The sequence below is a fragment of the Myxocyprinus asiaticus genome, chromosome 13, assembly GCF_019703515.2.
Source record: "Myxocyprinus asiaticus isolate MX2 ecotype Aquarium Trade chromosome 13, UBuf_Myxa_2, whole genome shotgun sequence".
Lineage (NCBI taxonomy): Eukaryota > Metazoa > Chordata > Actinopteri > Cypriniformes > Catostomidae > Myxocyprinus > Myxocyprinus asiaticus.
This window is the reverse complement of record NC_059356.1, coordinates 2,438,647-2,461,147: the sequence shown is the minus strand read 5'-3', so window position 1 is coordinate 2,461,147 and position 22,501 is coordinate 2,438,647. Positions and strand designations below refer to the sequence as shown.

Below are 22,501 nucleotides of genomic sequence, written 5' to 3'. Positions count from 1 at the left end.
ACAACAAGAGTGCTTCTGTATTTACTTATTTGGTATTTTTGCATTATAATTCCCTCACACTTTGTGATCTACATCACCTGAAGCTGTTTGGAAAGTTTAGAGTGCATCTGGACTGTGAGATGTGTTTTCTTCCTCTTCTCCGTCAGGCGCGAACTGTAGTGCTGCTCTCGTGTGCAATCATTAGAGTTTCATATGATCTTATGTTACGTTAAGATCAAACGACTATTTGACAATGAAAATTTTTGTCGACAATTTTTTTTTTATTGTCGACGTTGTCGATAACGTTGACTAATCATTTCAGCCCTAGTCTTCATACATTAAACAGCTTGTTGTTGTAGCAGTTTCTCCTTTCATTAATCAAACTTAATATTCTTAGTTGCTTCATTTAATTCTTTGATTTTTAAAGATGTGCTGGTTGGTTGTTTAGAAGTCTTGTATGTGTTTGACTTGTCTCACACGTTCACTCTGAAGTTTTCTCTGAGCTCACTTCAATATTTTGTCATCTGTGGTCTCTCACAGTAGTACCTTTTGAGGAAGAAATATTTGGAATTGATTTGCTCAGCGCAATCTCCAAATTATATAATTTCAGATTTTCACCATACATACTCTTAAAAACGATGTGTTTATATATATATATATATATATATATATATATATATATATATTTATATATATATGTGTGTGTGTATATTAAAAAAAAAAACACTAATTACAACAAAACTCATAATGTGTATCTTTAATTACACATTGTCATATCAACAACCATCCAGTAGTTACTTTAAAAACTTGGTTCATTTCATGTTGGTCATGACAATATGCATGACTTGAATGATTTACACTGTAGATTCAAAAGAACTGACTCATAAGAGTCATTTGTTTGGGGATCAGGTGGCACTGAATGAGTGAGCTGTTAGTAGCAGTGAGAAAGAGTGTAATTCAGGTGGGTTACAGTGGCATGTGTTATGCTGTGCTCAACACATGACATGGAAATGATTATAAGTTTAAGACACATACATTACTGTGCTCATTTGTATTTCATTAAAATGTATTTGAATTCCTAATTCAAAGTGTCAGGGTGGGCTGCTCTTGTTTTTGGCTGGCTTAGTCATTATGTGACACCTAACGTTAACAAGATTCAATTGCCACCATAATCCCCTGAACATTACAAAGTGGTATGTGTGATGGGATATATGGGTGACATCACGTCCCCTCGCTTGAAGCCAAATGGAAAATGACTCCCCACACAGCTGATCTCTAAAGCCTGTGCAGATTACTCACACCCCAGCCACTGATGTTATCAAAATACTTTATACTATTATCATTGTAAAGAACTACTTCCCTCAATGGGTTTCACTGTCCCCTTCTGCATATCACGGCCCACTTTGGCATGTTGCGGTCCTGTTTTGTGGCCGGCCCACCAGGAAAAATCCCGGTTCTCCCGATGGCCAGTCCGCCTCTGTGTGACATTGCCGTTTGATGCAGAAGTAACGTGCAAGTAAACTATAGCAAGGTTAACACATGAACAGTATGATTTGGCTATTGTTACTTGAGTGTACTACTGAAATGCTGTAAGTTGTACATGTGTTTCGACTCAATAAGTGCCTGAGAAAATACATATGTGTATCTTATGTGTTATGTGTCGCTCAGTATGTGTTTGACAGCCAGTTGCGTCTCATGAAATTTCAGTGTGGAAGTAATGAATCCTGTCTTATATTTGTTGCATCATCTCTTTTATATATGAAAAATAAAACATCAAATTATAACATAATATACAGTATTATTCTGTTATTTTTTAATTGTCTTGAAAATGTTTTGAAAATATTACTTTCAGGGATTGTTTTTTTTTTTCGATTCATTTAGACCGGATCACAAAATATTTGTTGAAAAACACCCATGCATTTAAGAATTAAATGTATTTGTACTATTTAAACGGTTGTGCTTTTTGTTATGGCAAAATCTCTGGGATAGGGATGTACACGGTTACCATTTTTAACGTTCAGTTAACCGCAAGGTTTCAAGAACAATTAATCGGCTTTTCGTTGGGAGTCGGGACGTGGGAATAAAGAATGTTTATTGCAAATGGAATTTCCTCAAACACTTCTCAAAACAGCAGCAAATAAAGTGCACAGTGAGCTATGAGTGTAAATAGCATAATACATACATCTCTATATGATAAAATCTCACATTAAACAAACAAAAAGAATCAAATTGTCACTGAATGCCATGTAGTATATGTACTCTGTCCGGGCAGGCTGACATTTCCGTGAGGCAGAGAAGGCAAATAGTATCATGTGCGTGGAGTCACACTGCTGCGGTTAAATAGCCTCTTTATGGTGCTTTGATTTTTAAATGGTTTTAAATCAAATTACATTGAACTTGTCTAATTATTGTATGGAAATATGCACACCAGAGCAAAAGGAAAAACACAGTCTTACCGTTTATAAAGCGCTGAAACTTTCCTTGGTGAAAAACAACCTGGAATCATGTCTAATGGTGTAAATGTCACACAAAAGTACTCTTCTTCAGAACGCAGCACAAAGAATGAAACGACGCAGGTGTTTCATGATACGTTTATAAAAAATAAAGTATTTTTAACTTTAATCGGTGTCTAAAAATGCGGCGATCCTGCGAGAGGTGCTGGAAGAAAAAAGTGAGATTCGGCCAAGTCAAGTCAAATTTATTTTTATAGTGCTTTTCACAACCGGCATTGTGAAACAGGCAGCTGTAAATGAAATTATGCTATAACAGAAAATGAATGAATATAATGCCAATATTATTTATGTTTAGAACTATTAGTGGTTAATATTAGTAAACTAAGTAAGTGTTGTGGATCAATGATTAAACAAAATTATTTTAAATGAACTATACGTTTTAGTATTAAAGTCCTTGAAGTCATCCCGAATTAACTGAGGAAATACACGTTGATGCATTGCCGATGAAGGCTTTTGTTAGTGGTTTATTAATTTTCTATGTTTAAGTTTAAGAAAATGTTGTCCCTCCTTTGACCAAGTTGATGTACAGTTGAAGTCCGAAGTTTACATACACCTTAGCCAAATACATTTAAACTCAGTTTTTCATAATTCCTGACATTTGATCGTAGAAAACATTCCCTGTCTTAGGTCAGTTAGGATCACTACTTTATTTTAAGAATGTGAAATGTCAGAATAATAGTAGAGAGAATGATTTATTTCAGCTTTTATTTCTTTCATCACATTCCCAGTGGGTCAGAAGTTTACATACAGTTTGTTAGTATTTGGTAGCATTGCCTTTAAATTGTTTAACTTGGGTCAAACGTTTTGGGTAGCCTTCCACAAGCTTCTCACAATAAGTTGCTGGAATTTTGGCCCATTCCTCCAGACAGAACTGGTGTAACTGAGTCAGGTTTGTAGGCCTCCTTGCTCACACATGCTTTTTCAGTCAGATTGAGGTCAGGGCTTTGTGATGGCCACTCCAGTACCTTGACTTTGTTGTCCTTAAGCCATTTTGCCACAACTTTGGAGGTATGCTTGGGGTCATTGTTTATTTGGAAGACCCATTTGCGACGAGCTTTAACTTCCTGGCTGATGTCTTGAGATGTTGCTTCAATATATCCACATAAATTTCTTTCCTCGTGATGCCATCTATTCTGTGAAGGGCACCAGTCCCTCCTACAGCAAAGCACCCCCACAACATGATGCTGCACTATATATATATATATATATATATATATATATATATATATATATATATATATATATATATTTTTTTTTTTTTTTTTTTTTAATGGACTGTACACTCATCATTGGATCAGATGATTGCAACACGCTCCAAAAAACTTGACAGTTGAGTGTTTATAAGTTGTGTAACATCACCATTTCTTCTAATAACACTTATTAACCGTTTGGGCACTAAAGACACAAGTTTATGTTTAGCAAGCGGATTTTCCCCCCCATTCATCCATTATGCAGGTCATCAGCTGTGCAATTATACGAGATCTTCATTGCCGTATGGTGCGCTTCATAATGCACCACACATACACATTCTCAATTGGAGACCGATCAGGACTGCAGACAGAACAATCACGCACCCACACTTTCTGCTTAATCAGCCATGCACTTGTAATCCGGGCAGTATGTGGTTTGATGTTCTTCTGCTGGAAAAACACTTCTGATTGCACGTGATCTCTGATCCCTCAGACATCACTGTCTAAAAAACTGTCAATCGTCTATAATGAACATCATGAAATTGGCTCGGGAAACGAATGTCAGTCAACACCATTCACTGCTGAATCCACAGATGCAAGTTAAGACTTTACTTATGCAGAAGCCATATATCAACACTGTCCCAAAGTCTCTGGGCTCGGTCTCATCTGAGATGGAAAACAGAACAGTGGAATTGTGTTTATTGGTTCAGATTTCAGCCATTGTGTTCTCTGGGCCAAAGAGGAAAAGAACCATCTAATGTGTTATCAGCGTTAGGTCCAAAAGCCTGTGTCTGTCATGGTATGGGGGCGTGTCAGTGCCCATGGCATGGGTTACTTGCATATCTGTGACAACACTGTTAATGCAGAAAGATATGTAAAAATTTTGGAGTAACATACACTGCCATCCAGACGCCGTCTTTTCCAGGGACATCCCTTCATTTTCCAGCAGGACATCTTCAAACCACATACTGCCCGGATTACAAGAGCATGGCTGTGTGAGCAGAGAGTGTGGGTGCTAGATTGACCTGCCTGCAGTCCTGATCTGTCTCCAATTGAGAATGTGTGGCGCATTATGAAGTGCACAATCCGGCAATGAAGGCCCCGTACAGTTGCACAGTTGAAGACCTGCATAATGGATGAATGGGGGACAATTCAGCTTGCTAAATTTAAACTTGTGTTTTTAGTGCCCAAACGCTTAAGTTTTATTAGAAGAAATGCTGATGTTACACAGTCAATTCTTGACTGATAAATCAAGTCCCATATGTTTTTTTTTTTTTTTCTCATTGAATTCCCTGTTTCATAGCTATGTTTCTCATTTTGTAATTTGTTTACATAAATGGCTGGGTTTTGCTCATTGACACATAGCAGTAATATTTTCCTTTATGTTGTTTTTCTTTATTGAGCAAAGGCAGTCATTTGATTGAAATGCTTTCAGTGTGTCTGGAGAAGTTTTTTTTTTTTTTTCCGAACATAGAGGAGTTACCCAGATATTTACCCTCAAAATAGCTGGAATCATACACTGAACCCGCAGTGTGGCGCTAAAACGCAGCAGACGTTTTGTTGAAATATTCCCAGTGGAAATGTGTGAAACCAGCACTGGGTGAAGCAAAGACAGAACAGTTGCTCTCATCTTTCCTCCACCCACCCTTCCATCTTTCCTTCAGCTCTTCAAACAGTGCCGCGTCTCAGTGAGTTTAATGCCAGTAAAAGCACCAATGTCATCTGCTTCACTGATCCCAGAGAATGTGAAAAGCCGGAGGTGTGCGCTCGCCCGCCGCACCGCACCAGACAAGAGTTTCACAACGCCACTGATGTAGTTTGACAAACTTTTCTAAAAGCAACAATTGAAGGTTCAAAAACAAGACAAGAAAAGCAAAAGAGTGCCGCCCACGTTTGCATCTGTGCTGCCGGGATGTGTTTGACTGTGGCGCTTCAATCAACACAATCTTCTCATCTGACAGGTCTCCCGTGGTCTTTGAGATTGCACAAAAAGAATCGTATGCAAAGCGAGGGATGTTGAGTGGAAGTAGGGCAGGTGACGTGATGGCAGTAAACTGTGTGTTTTGAATCCCCTGGTTCATTTCGGCCTCCAGATAATGTTGTAAAGAGATGAGCCTCTGTGGTAGACTAAGGACATTGATTTTAGTGTCTCTGTTGATTCACTAAGCCTGTCATGTATTATCTGACTACAACATGAATATGTAGCTGTGTTTCTAAGGTGTATAACATGCTCCTCCACTTAGACAAACAGTGTGCGGAACAATAAGTAATGTGTCTGTACATGCTGGATGCAAAAGTGCCAGTTGCCAATAAGAACATATTTTATGTCAATACGCAGATCATAATAATAATAAAAATAACTTTCATTATATAGCACCTTTTAGCAACTTGGCACAAAGTGCTTCACAATTTAACATAAAATCAAAAACACATAATACAACACACACATTCATATAGTAATAATAAAGCAAGTCTTTACAAATGACTTTTAAAGCTTTATCACCTTTAGTTTTATATCTGGATTTTGGAACAGCCAACATTTCACAACAAGAAGATCTAAGAGGTCTTAATAATTCTGCTAAATATTCAGGTGCCAAGCCATGTAATGCCTTATATGTAATGAATAAAATCTCAAAATCATCCCTAAAGTAGATAGGTAACTGTGCACAGGTGGAACTCATTCACCACTTATCTCTCCGTCCTCGCTCTGCCCAGACGCCGCTCGGCCACACCCTGCTTGCCCTGCTCGCCGCAGTAACCAATGCAAAGAGGATAAACCTGGAGTAATATGACTTCAAGATCTAGTTCGTGCCAAAAGTCTAGCTGCAGCAGTTTGCACTGATTGGAGCTGTGCAATAGTACGTTGATGTAAAGTTGAAAACAGGGCATTACAGTAATCCAAGCGAGATGAAATAAAGGCTTCTCTGTATCCCTAAATCTCAAGACATGTCTCACCTTGGAAGTATTTCTTAACTGATAAAAACAGCTTGACATGGCATTCAAAATGTAAATGTGTGTCAAAATAGACGCCCAGATTTCTCACCATTTGCTGAATATTTAGGACCACCAGACTGTGTTGACTCAATCTGACTTTTTTTTTTTTTAGAACCATGACAGATTATCACAACCTCTGTTTTATTAGTATTTAACTGGAAAATAAATAAATAAATAAATAAAAATTGTGCCATCCAATATTTTAGATCTGCTATACATGATTAAAGAACATTTAGGGTGTTTTCACACTTGGGTCCTCTTTAAAAGAGCCAAACCCAGACCTCTTTAAAGTGGATCAAAAAGTGGACCGAGTGAAAAAGGACCCAGATTTCTTTTTGGTCCAGTTGACCCATTACCATGTTGTTTTTGTGAAACCCAGACCACTTCTTAAAAGATAAAATTGATGATTATAATGATTAATATGGCTATATTAAATATTGCGAGAGTATAATTAGCACTCCATATTAACTTGTGAGATTATTAAATGTGTTTAATACCCTTAAAATGAATATTCAGCATGATTACATGTGTCTTTGTTCAGTAAAACATATTTTATTGATCTGCATCAAAAGAGAACTATTACATAGTGTAAATATTTAACATCTTGTTTTTTAAGGAGGGAAAAGCAATGCATTAAACTGAATGCATTTTATTTTTATATAAATAAAACTGTATTTAGAGGCAACATTCAAGAAATTCAATTATGGATCATGGTAGATAGTCGTATTATCAACATAAACATATGATTGATCTTGGTTTTATAAATTGACAGCCTCGGGTTACTTATATTCATTGAAAACAATAGTAATATATTCCTATCATAATCTCTTAAATGTCACGCTATATTCCAACGTGGTCCTGTTAAACCCTTGAGTCTTAATTTGCACAGAACACTGAAGAAAGATTTTTGAGTTTGTTTTGTGAGTTTAAATTTTCATCAGCAACTCTGTCATCACCATAGAAACAGAATAAGTGGCTTGTCACGTCTCTTCTCTGTGTGTCATCATTACTGGTGTTTGGTAGCCTGTCAGGGCCAAACATGTTTGGTATTAAGTGAATGGGAAAATTGCTTTAAAGGGGTCTGACATTGTTTGGAGTGTTCACATGTGGGCCAAAATTCCTGCGAACCATGCTCAGACCCCTGAAACGGACCAAGTGTGAAAACACCCTTATACTATTCAGATTATTGGGATTCAAAGACAAATACAACTGTAGATCATCTGCATAGCAATAAAATTGAATCCTGATGTTTTAATCACATGACCAAGAGGTAGCATATAAAGTGAAAACAGTATTGGCCCTAATAGGGAACCTTGTAGAACCCCACAATTATTTGTAGAAAAGAAAGAGACATGTATCAAGCTCTGCATTTAAATCAAGCAATACTAAAATTGAGCACCCTCCAGCATCCTCCGCCATCAACAAAATATTAGTCACCCTAAAGCTGCGTTCACACTGCCAGGGACTTTGTGGCTTGGTGTCGCTAGACTCTGTGATGTGTCACTAGTGGGCATTCCTACTGTTTGTCGCTGTAACGTTACTGGAGGACTGCACGTCTGGCAATAACGTTGAAAAATTTGATCACGGAGAAGACCTAATACTGGTTAAATTAAGATATCATTACAGTTTGACAAGGAATCAGTTCTCTTTCTCTAAAATTGTACATTCTGCAGTGTAGAGTGTTTTATAAAATGTGCAGCAGTGTTCAGTGGATTAAATCATTAATAAGACAATCAATCTATCATGAATGAATGAATCAAATTTACTTGGAATGCTGACCATTTCAGACATGCTTTTTCACGCATCGTTTTATTAAATCCATGCATGTGGTTACAGACAAATTATACAGAACAGTAAAAATCCCTCACGACGCTGAAACTTCCCCTCTGTCTTGCATGCACTCGTCCCCAGTCTGCCAGGAGACAGATGACGTGAGCTCTGCTGTCTTCACTCTCATTGGCAGTCGCTCGTGAATGTCGCTCGTCATTTGCATAAAGTTTACATTTTCTCAACTTGTCTTGTCGCTCTCCACGGCGATCTCTGTCGCCAACGGCCGCGGCAGCTCATGTCGCCGGAAGTCGCTGTGCTCTCATTGAAAATGAATAGGATCATGTTGCTGTCTCGCACGATGTTGCTGGCAGTGTGAACGCAGCTTAAGAAGGATGTAAATTGAGATTTTGGACCACTGATATTTCACTGAGGATGGGGCTACCCAGCACGATACTGCAAAAGAAACCAAGCGATTGACAAAAATGCCCTGCCACTTGTCACTTGTCATTTTATTGTGTATTTACATTGTATAAGAAGTGCTGTAATTACAAGATGATATCATAGAGATAACCTGATAGAGAATTTTTTAGTTTCTATGGCAAAATGGCAAAAAATAAACCCATGTGCGACTTTGTTTTTGATTAGTTGTGTACAGCACTGCGGCGATTCACTTCGTGGGTTTGAAAAGTAATTTGAGAAATAAGAAATAGGTTTATCTATTCCTTTAAATTTTTACCAACAAAAAGTTTGAACAGCAGAGGGTGTAGTCAGCGTGGGCCTATGTATCATGTGCTGGTATGATACATGATGCAGCATTTCTCTAAAGAACCATAATAAGGTGTTACAGACATTATATATTATTGCAGAAGCACAACGCTCCATCGCTCGTTTACCATGAGGATTCAGATTGATCACTGACTGTTGATTTACTCTGTAATGTGATTCAAGTTTACTGCATTTATAGTTAACATTGAGAGACCACTGGTCACACTTTAAGATCAGAACTGCATTGATAACATTGATAATCTCATATTGCTGCGCTGCTCAGCGTGAGCCTCTCACGTATATCACTATGATGGAAGCACTGAAAGCACATATAAGCACGGCCTTTTTTGGTTTAGTAATCCCGCAACATATCGCGATGTTAGTTTTAATGCAATTAATTGTGCATCATGCATCATTCCGATGTCAGGTGTCAAAGTATGCAGTTTTTAAAGCGTTTTATATGGTTTCACCTCCTAAGCACATAATACAGAGAGCACTGGAAGAGATACGCGGGACAGTTCTAAAGAGGGGGCTCCAGATATTGTGATATCTTTGTAGGATTGCTGCCCCCAGAGAGCGCGGGGAGAAGAAACCGAATATCAAACGAATATTGAACCTACAGCCAAAACTATACTGCGTTCTGGAAGCATTGGTTTGAGTTTCATGTTGGTTCAGCATCTTTGCTCCTGTTTCAGTTCTTCTTAATGTGGGTTCTACACACTGGTTTTTGGAAACAGGTTTTCATCATAATACGAGAAAAGAAAAGTACATTAAAATCACTTTAATAGCTCGATTTCCCACTTTATTTTCACGAGCCCCAGTCTGTATCGCAGAGATTTTCTGCCCTATTGAATGCATCTGAGCCCAACCTCTTTAAAATGGATCATTTCTTGGCAAGCACTCATTGTTTTGAAGTAGAGGAAATATTTTTGTATGTGTACGTTTGTTGGGTTTTTATACAAAACAAAAAAACATACACTATATTGCCAAAAGTATTCGCTCATCTGCCTTTAGACGCATATGAACTTAAGTGACATCCCATTCTTAATCCATAGGGTTTAATATGACGTCGGCCCACCCTTTGCAGCTATAACAGCTTCAACTCTTCTGGGAAGGCTTTCCACAAGGTTTAGGAGTGTGTTTATTTGAATTTTTGACCATTCTTCCAGAAGCGCATTTGTGAGGTCAGACACTGATGTTGGACGAGAAGGCCTGGCTCGCAGTCTTCGCTCTAATTCATCCCAAAGGTGCTCTATTGGGTTGAGGTCAGGACTCTGTGCAGGCCAGTCAAGTTCTTCCACACCAAACTCGCTCATCCATGTCTTTATGGACCTTGCTTTGTGCACTGGTGCGCAGTCATGTTGGAACAGGAAGGGGCCATCCCCAAACTGTTCCCACAAACTTGGGAGCATGGAATTGTCCAAAATCTCTTGGTATGCTGAAGCATTCAGAGTTCCTTTCACTGGAACTAAGGGGCCAAGCCCAGCTCCTGAAAAACAACCCCACACCATAATCCCCCCTCCACCAAACTTCACAGTTGGCACAGTGCAGTCAGACAAGTACCGTTCTCCTGGCAACCGCCAAACCCAGACTCGTCCATCAGATTGCCAGATGGAGAAGCGTGATTCATCACTCCAGAGAACGCGTCTCCACTGCTCTAGAGTCCAGTGGCGGCGTGCTTTACACCACTGCATCCGACGCTTTGCATTGCACTTGGTGATGTTTGGCTTGGATGCAGCTGCTTGGCCATGGAAACCCATTCCATGAAGCTCTCTACGCACTGTTCTTGAGCTAATCTGAAGGCCACATGAACTTTGGAGGTCTGTAGCGATTGACTTGATTGACAGTTGACTGTGGAATATTTAGTAGCGAAGAAATTGTACCTGGACTTGTTGCACAGGTGGCATCCTATCACAGTACCACGCTGGAATTCACTGAGCTCCTGAGAGCAGCCCATTCTTTCACAAATGTTTGTAGAAGCAGTCTGCATGCCTAGGTGCTTCATTTTATACACCTGTGGCCATGGAAGTGATTGGAACACCTGAATTCAATTATTTGGATGGGTGAGCGAATACTTTTGGCAATATAGTGTATATGTTAGAAGGTCATTTGGGGTAAAAGGCCCCCAGGGGGGTTATATTGATTGTGTAGATACAGGGGCTATAGTTATAGGGCACAATTTGTCAACTCATGCAAATACTTTTGAGACATGTTTTTTTTTATTTATTTATTCTTCAGTTTTGCAGTTCATAGTGTCTAACAGGTGATTAGGAAAGTGCTATGGTAGTTTTTGATGTTATTTAGTGTTTTGGGAGAAAATTAAATTAAAGGAGCCTTTTATCCCATGGAGCCTTTAGCCCCGTTGTACCCTAATATTGTAGTAGCCATGACTGAAGTAACAATGACTGCTGTCACCATTGTTTTCTTGCCATGTTATTGAAATCTTTGCAAAACATTTTTGTGATTTCATTTTTTACACATTCAAGCAGACAGGAGCTGTGCTTGCATGACTAAATGAGTTACAAAAAGGGATGTTACCCAGATGACCAGCGAGTGAACTGACCGGCCTTGAAACGACTTTGTTTTTACACTGCAGATTGATCAGTATCTCAACAGGAAGCTCATACATCATTGAAACTTTCCCTAAACGTCTTATCAGTGTTTGCTCAAGCTTCCCCCCCCCCCCCCGACCGCTCCAGTTGAATTCTCTGCATTGTGGATGATTTCTCTGTTCTAGAAGGCAGCAGAAAATGCTGCATTGAATGTCACTGTGGCCTTCAGACGACTCCATGTCTCTGTGTCTTTCACTCGGACCGTATAGACCATTTTTTCTGCAGCACATCTTATAAGCCAGTGGATGGTGTCCAAAACTGGTGGCAGCAGTTGAAAGCCCTGATCCACAGTCAGCCTGAAGGCAGGGAGGCTCACACAGACACCCTGTTCCTGCCAGATCAAACTGTGTTTCCCAAAAATACTCGAAGAAAGACACCGCTGCAGGAATGACCAGCAGACATAGTGACAATTGACTCAGCTGCACTTTGTTTGTGTAAGCTAAATTGTGTGTGTGTGTGTGAGTCAGTGTTGGGGAAGCTACTTTGAAACTATATCTTGCCATGTCATTATTTACATAAGTTCAACAACAAGCTACTAACAATAAGTAGCTAACTGCATTGAAGCTATTTATGGGAGTGATATTTATCATGATCATATCATTAATAATTTATCATGAGTTATCAGAGACCATTTTTTCTTGCTTTAAACAACGAGGGTTTTAAAATCAGGGTGAATTAATTAACAGAGACTCAATACAAATAATAACAATAATAATTATACAAATGTATATAACTGACCCTAATTATAAAACTCTAGGAGTTTATAGTTGAGTTGGATTAAATGGTAGTTAAATATATTCAAATGAATGAGGACAGTTGCAAATGGAAAATTTTATGTTGACAGCTTTATGAAAGCCACTTACTTTGAATGAAAGGTACACTGGCAGCCAGATGTTTGGAATAATGTACAGATTTTGCTGTTTCGGAAGGAAATTGGTACTTTAATTCACCAAAGTGGCATTCAACTGATCACAATGAATAGTAAGACCATTACTGATGTAAAAAACAGCACCATCACTATTTGAAAAAAAGTCATTTTTGATCAAATCTAAACAGCAGCCATCACTCCAACACCTTATCCTTGAGTAATCATGCTAAATTGATCATTTGGTACTTGAAACTTACTTGCCATTATACCAAACACAGTTGAAAGCTATTTGGTTCATTAAATGAAGCTTAAGTTGCCACAGTATGCAATAGACTTGTATGTCTTAAGGTCAATATTAGGTAAAAAATTGGCAAAAAAAAAAAAAGAAACAGCTTTCTCTAGAAACTCATCAGTCATTGTTTTGAGGAATGAAGGCTATACAATGCTTGAAATTGCCCAAAAACTGAAGATTTCATACAAAGGTGTACACTACAGTCTTCAAAGACAAATGACAACTGGCTCTAACAAGGACAGAAAGAGATGTGGAAGACCAGATGTACAACTAAACAAGAGGATAAATACATCAGAGTCTCTAGTTTGAGAAATAGATGCCTATTTTTGGAGGAGTTTTTGGTGAGAACACTGAAGTAGTTTAACAAGTTCTGAAATTTTTTTTTTTTTTTTTTTTTTTAATTATAATAGTAATTTTTCACGTTATTAATGTCCTGACTATACATTGTGATCAGTTGAATGCCACTTTGGTGAATAAAAGTATCAATTTCATTCCATAAGAGCAAAATCTCTACATTATTCCAAACTTTTGGCCGCCAGTGTATGTTTAGATGAAATACTTTATTAGATGTAGTAAAAAAGGTAATTTGTGATTTATTTTGAAAAAAACAAAACAAAAACTGGATATTTAATCATCAGTTGAGAAATACTAAGAGTTTTGAAAATACACCACTTTTTAAAATTGTACCAAAGTGAACTAAAAAAACAAACTAAAGTGAATATGGTGTAACACGGACTGATGGCTTCAGCAGAAGCATATACAACTGATTAACAACCTCGGAAGCTAAGTTATAGAAAATCAAGTCTCACATGGGGAAAATAAATGGGAATTTTTTCCCATTTTCCCATCTGGGTGGCAGATATGTTGCTCCAAAATTTGTCTAAATTTTTCTGCATTAAAGGTGCCCTCACAGATGTGTGAGTTACCCATGCCATGGGCACTGACACACCACTGTACCATGACAGACACTGATGCTGATAACAGTTTGATGGTCCTTTTCCTCTTTGGTCCAGAGAACAGGACGGCTATGTTCTGAAATGTGGACTCGTCGGACCAAAAAACACGGTTCCACTGTTCTACTTTCCATCTTCCAGGGAAGTCGGTGGCACTTCTGGACAGTGTTGATGTACGGCTTCTCCTTTGCATAGTGAAGTCTTAACTTGCATCTGTGGATGCAGCGGCGAGTGGTGTTAATTGACAAAGGTTTACCAAAGTATTCCTGAACCCATGTTCATGATGCTTATTATAGACGAATTACAGTTTTTAAGACAGTGACGTCTGAGGGATCAGAGATCATGCACATTCAGAAGTGTTTTTTGTCTTGCCCTTTATGCACCGAGATCCAGATTCCATGAATCTTTTAACTATATTGTTCACTGTAGAGGGTGAAATCCCCAAAATCCTTCCAATTTGTCTTTGGGGAACATTGTTCTCAAAGCGCTGGATTATTTGCTGACGTATCTCTTTGCAAATTGGCGAGTCTCGACCATCCTTTTTTTTTTTTTTTTTTTGGGAGGCTCCTCATTCGATTGCCTCACCTGTTAAACATCTCCTGTTTCACATCACCTTATAATTTCAACTCATCAGATTGTTATTAGTCTTAAATTGCCTCTGTCTTAACTTTTTTTGGAATGAGTTGCTGGCATCAATTTCAGAAAAAAAAAAACTTCAAAAAGCAATGCTGTTGATTAGGTAAAACGTGCAGTACCATGTCTTTGAACTGTTTTGTTTGAATACAAGTCAAAGTACATTTACAAATCATACCTTATTTTATTGCCATTTTGCCTACTGTCCCATTTTTTTTTTTATTTATTTATTTATTTATTTTTTTATTTGGGGTTGTAGTTCAATTTGTAGTGTCACTACTTGTTGCTAGTTAGTTCCCAACAGTGGTGAGCAACTATCTTTCTTGTGTTTAAGTGTGTGTGCATTATTTAAGTGGGTTTGAATATCTGAGAGGATCCATGTTCTAACAAGCTACATAAAAAAACAAACAAAAAAAACCTGTTGAACTTTTGATCCCAGACATATTAAAACACATTAAAAGTGTGATGGTTTGCTTCGCCTCTGGAATTACTTTTCTTTTTGGCTGATGTCACCAAGCCCTTTTATTTTCAACTCCTCCCCTGCGACCACCATCATATCAAGATATAAAGATAATTTTTCATCATCCACTCAATTTCTGATGGATGAAATCTAACCCCCACCTTTTTTCTCATTATCCTTTTTCATGCATATTATGGATGCAAAATGGGTTGTGGTCAGTGTTTCATGTTGACTTTAATTGTTTGCTCTTATTCGATGTTCTTTCATGCTGTTGTTGTTCATTTGTAGGTTGAGTTAAGGACAAAAGTTTTGGAGGCCAAACATCAGGAGGAGACGCTGAGGATGCAGCAGAAACATGATGCAGAGATTCAGAAGGTGACACAACGCTTGGTTACCTCAAAATAAAATGTCAATCAGATGAATGAATGATCTTCTATCAATGCCCTCTTAAGGTGAAAGCAACTATAATAAATGTTGACAATGACTAGGCCCGCACAGATACCTAGCCATAGCCATACCTCCGAGTTAAAGGGCATTCACACAGACAGTGTTTTGCTCAGGCAAAACAGCAACATGAGTAACAGTGACCTTTGTTCAAATGGTCAAACGGTCCACTTGGCGAAGTGTTAATTTAAACACAGTTGGTTTGTCTTAAGTAAATGTAAACTAATAAGACAAAAACAAAACAAAAAAATAATAGATTTGTGTCAAAACATTGGATCTGTGCTTTACACTTGCAGTGTAAATGAAGCCTAATAGACTTGCCACTGTCTAGTATGGTGTAAATACTGTAAATAATAAAATCTATAAAATGGCCTGCCCTGTAGATGTTTGTTTCCCCACCCTTTATCAGCAGAAACATTAATCTCAGCAGACTGCTGTCTTTCATGGCCTTCACTAAAAGCGTGACAGCCTCTGTACCTCATCCTCAACACTCTGTTACGACTCTGCAGTGTGGGAATGAAAAGAGCTCTTTAAGGATGCGATGGGGAAATTGTGTATGTTCCTAAATGTTCCACGAACTTCCCTTTAACCCTTCAGATGGCCCATCTCTCGCATGCTCATGGCCTGCAGCTTTCATCTTTCACGGGCAACCAGCTTGCAGGATGATAAGCTTAGCAACAGAGTGCACTTCTGATGGATAAAAAGCTGGATAAATAGTCCACTGATGGGCTCGCAGACTTTTAACAGGGAGAAAATTATAACTTTTGGGAGGCATTTTTGTTTTTTATGAAGTTGCATCTGTGTTTGAGGGAAACACCAGCTTTGAAATGGCCATCTCACCTGCAATGTCCAAGTCCGTTCTCTCTTCAGAGTATAAGGCCTCATGGGAGAATGTCACCCCCCAACCTCAGAGAGTGCATTTTAAAATAGGACCACTTAGCTGCCTTTTCATCATCAGGCTGACCGTTTTTGAACACGGTGAGTAATGGTTCAAATAGCATTTCCACTTGAGCGTAGTCCGGTATGGTCTTTGGTATGGATTTTTCAGCACGGGTAGCCACCAAACTCAACAGTGCTGATGGACCACCTTTAGTACTTGGTGACTTACGACTGGTCACTTGCTGAGTTAGTCCATTCTAATTCTGATTTCGCAGCACCACAATAGACAATTTTAAACTTCGAGAGCAGTGAATGGGAGATCACAGCAAATATTATTTTCACATACCCATTTGCTCCAAGACCAAAAGATAAAATCCACTATTACGTTTGAATAACTTTCCAGAAGAGGAAAAAATAGAGAGCGGTGGATTAAGACAGTAAAATGGGAGAAGATGCCATTTACTGTCACTCTCTAAGCAGCGGTAATAGAAACCCCCTCACAGCTGTGGTAATTCAGTTTTTAAAACTAATTCCAGGGTAATATAACACAAAGCGTAATGTTATAAATTTACACACAATATGTAAAAAATGTGTAATATAAAAAAAATAAAAATACGCTGATAAATAAAGGTGGAAACGCATCATCACAGTCTGTGAAAAAGGTCTATGGAAAAGGAAACTGGAACTGCGTCAGCATGCCCGGATTTACACAGTTTTTGCTGTGGTATCGAATTGGTATAAAGAATCGTGACATTTTACATTTATGGCTGAAATTTTGGTCCATTCTGATTTTGAAGCACCACAGTGGTTAAAGTAACCGTGTCAACAAGCCCTGATCAGTAAGGAACAGCACGGTTCAGCAAGGGTAACCATTAGGCTTGATGGTGCAGAAACGGCTCTTATTGCTGCAAAAACTCTTTGAAGACTATTTTTGTTTTGTTTATCCCTTTGAGAATGGGAAGTATCCTCAAAACTTCTTGTGGGTTCTGAACATTTGTCAATTCAATCAACGTTGCATGAATTTTAATTGATTTCGATGATTTTGCATCTGCTATTGTTTTGTTTTGAAAGACTCAAATGTGCTCCGCTCAGAGGATGTCAATATTTGTTCAGGTGCATCTTTCTTTGAAGGCCGTGTAAACATTGTACACATGCCGTGCAGAGTTGTCTGTTGAAGGTCTCTCTTGAGTCCCAGGGTGACTGGACCAGCGCACGTGCCCTGTCATGTCTTGCGAGCCGTTGATCTCCGTAGGGTCCTTTGAGAGTTGCAGACCCCTGGTTGCAACGGCGCTGTCCATCCTCGCTGGGACAATGGCCGACAGCCTTTGAACTCCCACTCGGATCCAGACGGCCTGTAGAAGGTCAAGCCATCAAAGCAGTTACAGCGGGCTGAACAAACGGCTCTCTGCTGAGCAACAGCCACATCAGATAAAACACATTTCTGAAATGCCCGCCCCACCTTGAGGCCAAGGCATCTTATCGCCCACAGCTCAAAGCTCAAGTCTGGGGAACAAGCCCAGCAGATCTGCTGTTTATTTGGAGCTTGCTAAATATGGGTTGCGCTTGGCTCCCTCCCACCCTGCCACGAAGGATTTCTAAATTCCTGGGGCTCATCAAAAGCCTTCGCCGTGTTGCACAATGGGAGAATTGTTGAGAACTTGCAGAACCGGTCCATTGGATTCTGGCAGACTGTCGCAAAGGGACAAGGCCACAAGTGAGTTACTCAGGGCTGGTGCTCAAGTCCTCTTAGATACCAGCAACTGTCATTCATGTTTTTGAGAGCCTGGAATGTTAACACTCAACAAGTTCTTGAGACTCATCAGAAGGAATATTTAACACTGTTTTTACCAAAGAGATCACTTTCCTTATTCTTTTTTAGTTTTTACCCCCCATTTATAATACAGAATCTCTCCCGAAACATAATTCCAATGGAAAACTTAAATAGGCAACTTTTGCGTATCCATTTTACATATTAATTTTGGCCCTTTGCAGTCTCTTCTGCAATTCAACATGTTTGTCAGGTGGGTTTTTTGATTTATGCCAGTGACTTGAATCTTTTGAGTCTGTTTACTAAAACAATTTGTTGTGATTGGTTCATTGATTTGTTCATTCTTTTTGTACTGTAGGTTATGTCATTACACCAATCTCTGGTGACCAGTGAGTCTCTGTGTTTGAATCATTCACTCAACAGATACAGTATATTCAAAAACACATAGTCGTTCACAACCTTTTCATCCTTTATTCAAATTTGCATGTCTGCAGATTTACAAAGAGACTCAAAAACGAGTGTTAAAGCAGCTAAGCAGTGTTTAAGAAGGCAGATCTATTAATTTTTTCCTCTATTTTGTGAACTGCTAGGCTTGACTTTTATCAAGCTATAGAAAAAAGACAATGAGCTTGTTTACATGAACACAAGAAATTTGTTTATGATGAGAAAACGGCCTTCACACTTCCATGCTGTGAAAGCATACTCTTTACTCTTGTATATATGCAGCTCGGTCAGTAAGCAAATTTTTCGACAGCAACATCATTTGCTGTGACTTTGATGTAAATAACGATCATGGTGTCTGAGGATGACCATTTTTTGCTTTCTGTTGCTTCACTTTATTTCCAGATGTCCTACAATTGCTGCTATGTTTGTTACCTTAACCTTCCATCACGGCTTGCTGTGACATTACCCTGAATTAGTGGGGTTTCCCTCTTACATCATGCCCCGCCACCCTTGAGCGCATATGCAAATGCACACTCTTCAGAAACCTATAAGGTTTGACATTTCACATGCCATTTCAGAACACTGCTTTCTGCAAAAACCCTGGAATGAGCTGCTTACTTAAGTGCATTTAATGGTGTCAGTAAGTGCCCAAAGAGATTTATGATGAGTTTCTAGAACATCTTTCATGCGTCTTTTTATTTGTGTGTGGTCATCAGTCATTTTAACCCATTTATAAATTAGGATAATTTCCCCACCCCCTTTCTGTTTGTTGAATAAGATTGACTCATATGCTGAACTAAATGAAAACCATGCTCCTTCTGTTGATCAACAGATCATCGATCATGTTTGGAATGCCTCATTTGTTTAAAATAAGGCTGATACCGAACAACATGTGCCAGTTCGTTCAGTGTTGCTCTGAGTTGTTCAAACTTTGAACACCAACTTGCTCAGTGAAAGGGTGTATTTGTTCATTAAGTCTAACCAATAAACTGTTCCTTTATAGCCTGCACTACAATGCAATTTGCTCATTCAGTGAATAACAAATATGAGTCGGTGCTCGGAAGTGAATGAGAATGATTCGTTCACTTAAACGATTTGTTTACGACTTAAACACCACTCCCTGTCAGTTGGGTCATGGCCACGTCTTCTAGAATTATCTTCCTTCCCAGAGAATAATAATGGATTCATACGGGTTTGTCATCTGCTGCTTTAAGCTTACGCTACTGTTACAGATAATATACTTACCCCAAAAACCCTGCTCTGAAAAAAGGGCCAAAAAGAGGGATCTTGCAACCCCCCCCCCCCCCCCCCATCCTCCAAACATCGGCTTCAAAGTGGTAAATTCCAGCATTCAGTGACGCAGGAGAGGCGAGTTCCTTCATGGTCTTGCTTGTGAATAAGAACATTATCCTCTGTAATCTGCAGCTAGCATTAGCTTGTCATATTGAAGCACCACAAACCTCTCTTTAAACTCTGTTCCCACTGAAATGTATTTATGACTGGAGATTAGCTGGATGGTCTGGAACATAAATGTTCTGTCATCCCTCGTCTCTGTGTCATGAATGTCTGTGTTTTTTAGTGTGGTTTATTAAGGCAAGACTCACTGTTAATATCGCTCATACGTACAATAGGGTTAGTGATTTTAACAAATCCAAAACTGTAAGTATTAAACTTCAGCACTTAACTTGTCCCTCACGGTTTGTGCTCGTGAATGAAATCTCAAAATGTCAGCTTTTTGAGGAGAGATATGTGCTTTTACTTTTTTAAATTATCTAATGGGCAAAAAAAAAAAAAAAGGGCGTGGTAACATTTAGCTTTGCACTGCAAAATTCAGCGGGCGAAGTACAGTCATCTCAATGGAAAATCGCACAATCTTGAATTTAGCGCAATGGACTTCCCGTGAGGAAAAATTTTTCATGCAGATTTTCTGTGGAGCTCAAGTTTGGTGAACTTTTACTGGGGAATTTGTCATGTTGATCAATAGGAAGTTGCTTGGTTTGGCAGTGATCTCTGAGTGGGCGGTGCTTTGAACATTGAATATTCACAATGGACAAGGATATCATTTTTTAACTTAATTCTCCCAGAGAATGAAGTGCAGCATTAAAAAGAGGCTGCTTGGTTGGTTTCACACACACTTAACATACGCCCATGCCTTTTTCGTCTGCGGAATTTCATTGTGCAAAGGTAAATGTGACCGTACCATTAGACTTACATTGAAAAACAGACCTGAGCCATATTGGATCCAATCAAGAGACCATAATATCTATACTTGTGGGTTGGCTTTTTTACTTCCAAGCAACTACTTAGAAACAATCCAGAACACCATAGCAATGCCCTAGTAACCACCCTGAACACTCTGGCATCCATGTAGTTCACTGCTCGCTGTAATCACTGGGCACAGGATATCTGTTGAAGTTCACTTTTGTTGACAAAATTTGTTCATTTAGAATACCCTGCAACATCAACAAACACAGACAGCGATTGAGTTGTGCTGATAATGGTTCAAGATAACAATATACAGTACTTGTGTAATGCATATAAATATACAATAAATAACCATACATCCATATATACAGTACTGTGCAAAAGTCTTATGCACATAGCAGCATTTGCATACCTGCAACATTTGTCTTAAGATGGTTATTTATATCTTCAGCTTTAGTGTGTCAACAGGAAAACATTACTTTTGCAAATAGAAAAGATTAGAATAGAAGAACAGGGAGCCCTGCAACAGTTGTCATGGCACCCACAAAGCCCCCCCCCACTGAACATTGTGTCTGTCTGAGATTACATATAGAGACAGAAGCAATTGAGACAGCCTAAACAGATAGAAGAACTGTGGTGAATTCTCCAAGAAGCTTAGAACATCCTATCTGCCAACAACCAAGAAAAACTGTGTCCAGGTGTACCTGGGAGATTTGGTGCTGTTTTAAAGGCAAAGGTGGTTACACTGAGTATTGATTGAGCTTTTTTATGTTTACTGGACTTTGTATGACATTAATTGATAAAAGAAAACTATTTATGGCATTATTTTTGAAGACATCCTCACTATGCAACATTTCACAAGTGCCTAAAACTTTTGCACAGTACTGTGTGTGTGTGTGTGTGTGTGTGTGTGTGTGTGTGTGTGTATATATATATATATATATACAGTTGTGCTCAAAAGTTTGCATACCCTTGGAGAATTGGTAATATATGTACCATTTTTAAAGAAAACATGAGTGAGCAGGCAAAACACATTTCTTTTATTTCTTATGGGATTCATATTCAACTGTAGGTTATAACAGAATGGCACAATCATAAAACAAAACATGGCAACAAAAAAAATAAAATGACCCCTGTTCAAAAGTCTGCATACCCTTAGTTCTTAATACTGTATATTGCCCCCTTTAGCATCAATGACAGCATGCAGTCTTTTGTAATAGTTGTCTATGAGGCCCCAAATTCTTGCAGGTGGTATAGCCGCCCATTCGTCTTGGCAAAATGCCTCCAGGTCATGCAAAGTCTTTGGTCGTCTTGCATGAACCGCACATTTGAGATCTCCCCAGAGTGGCTCGATTATATTAAGGTCAGGAGACTGTGATGGCCACTCCAGAACCTTCACCTTTTTCTGCTGTAACCACTGGATGGTCAACTTGGCCTTGTGCTTAGGGTCATTGTCGTGCTGGAAAGTCCAAGAGCATCCCATGCGCAGCTTTCTTGCAGAAGAATGCAAACTGTCTGCCAGTATTTTCTGATAACATGCTGCATTCATCTTGCCATCAATTTTCACAAGATTCCCCGTGCCTTTAGAGCTCACACACCCCCAAAACATCAGTGAGCCACCACCATGCTTCACAGTGGGGATGGTATTCTTTTCACTATAGGCCTTGTTGACCCCTCTCCAAACATAGCGCTTATGGTTGTGACCATAAAGCTCTATTTTGGTCTCGTCACT

The 22,501-nt window shown here is 38.9% G+C and overlaps 1 protein-coding gene across 3 annotated transcripts in view; it reads left to right on the top strand.

The window, feature by feature from the left end:
• Positions 1-22,501, top strand: part of LOC127450321 (centrosomal protein of 112 kDa-like) — a 291,075-nt gene that overhangs the window by 52,508 nt on the left and 216,066 nt on the right. For all 3 annotated transcript variants that reach the window (XM_051714326.1, XM_051714325.1, XM_051714327.1), the window contains exon 9: positions 15,318-15,404. In XM_051714326.1, the coding sequence (XP_051570286.1) occupies positions 15,318-15,404 (87 nt within the window). The remainder of the gene's footprint in view (positions 1-15,317; positions 15,405-22,501) is intronic.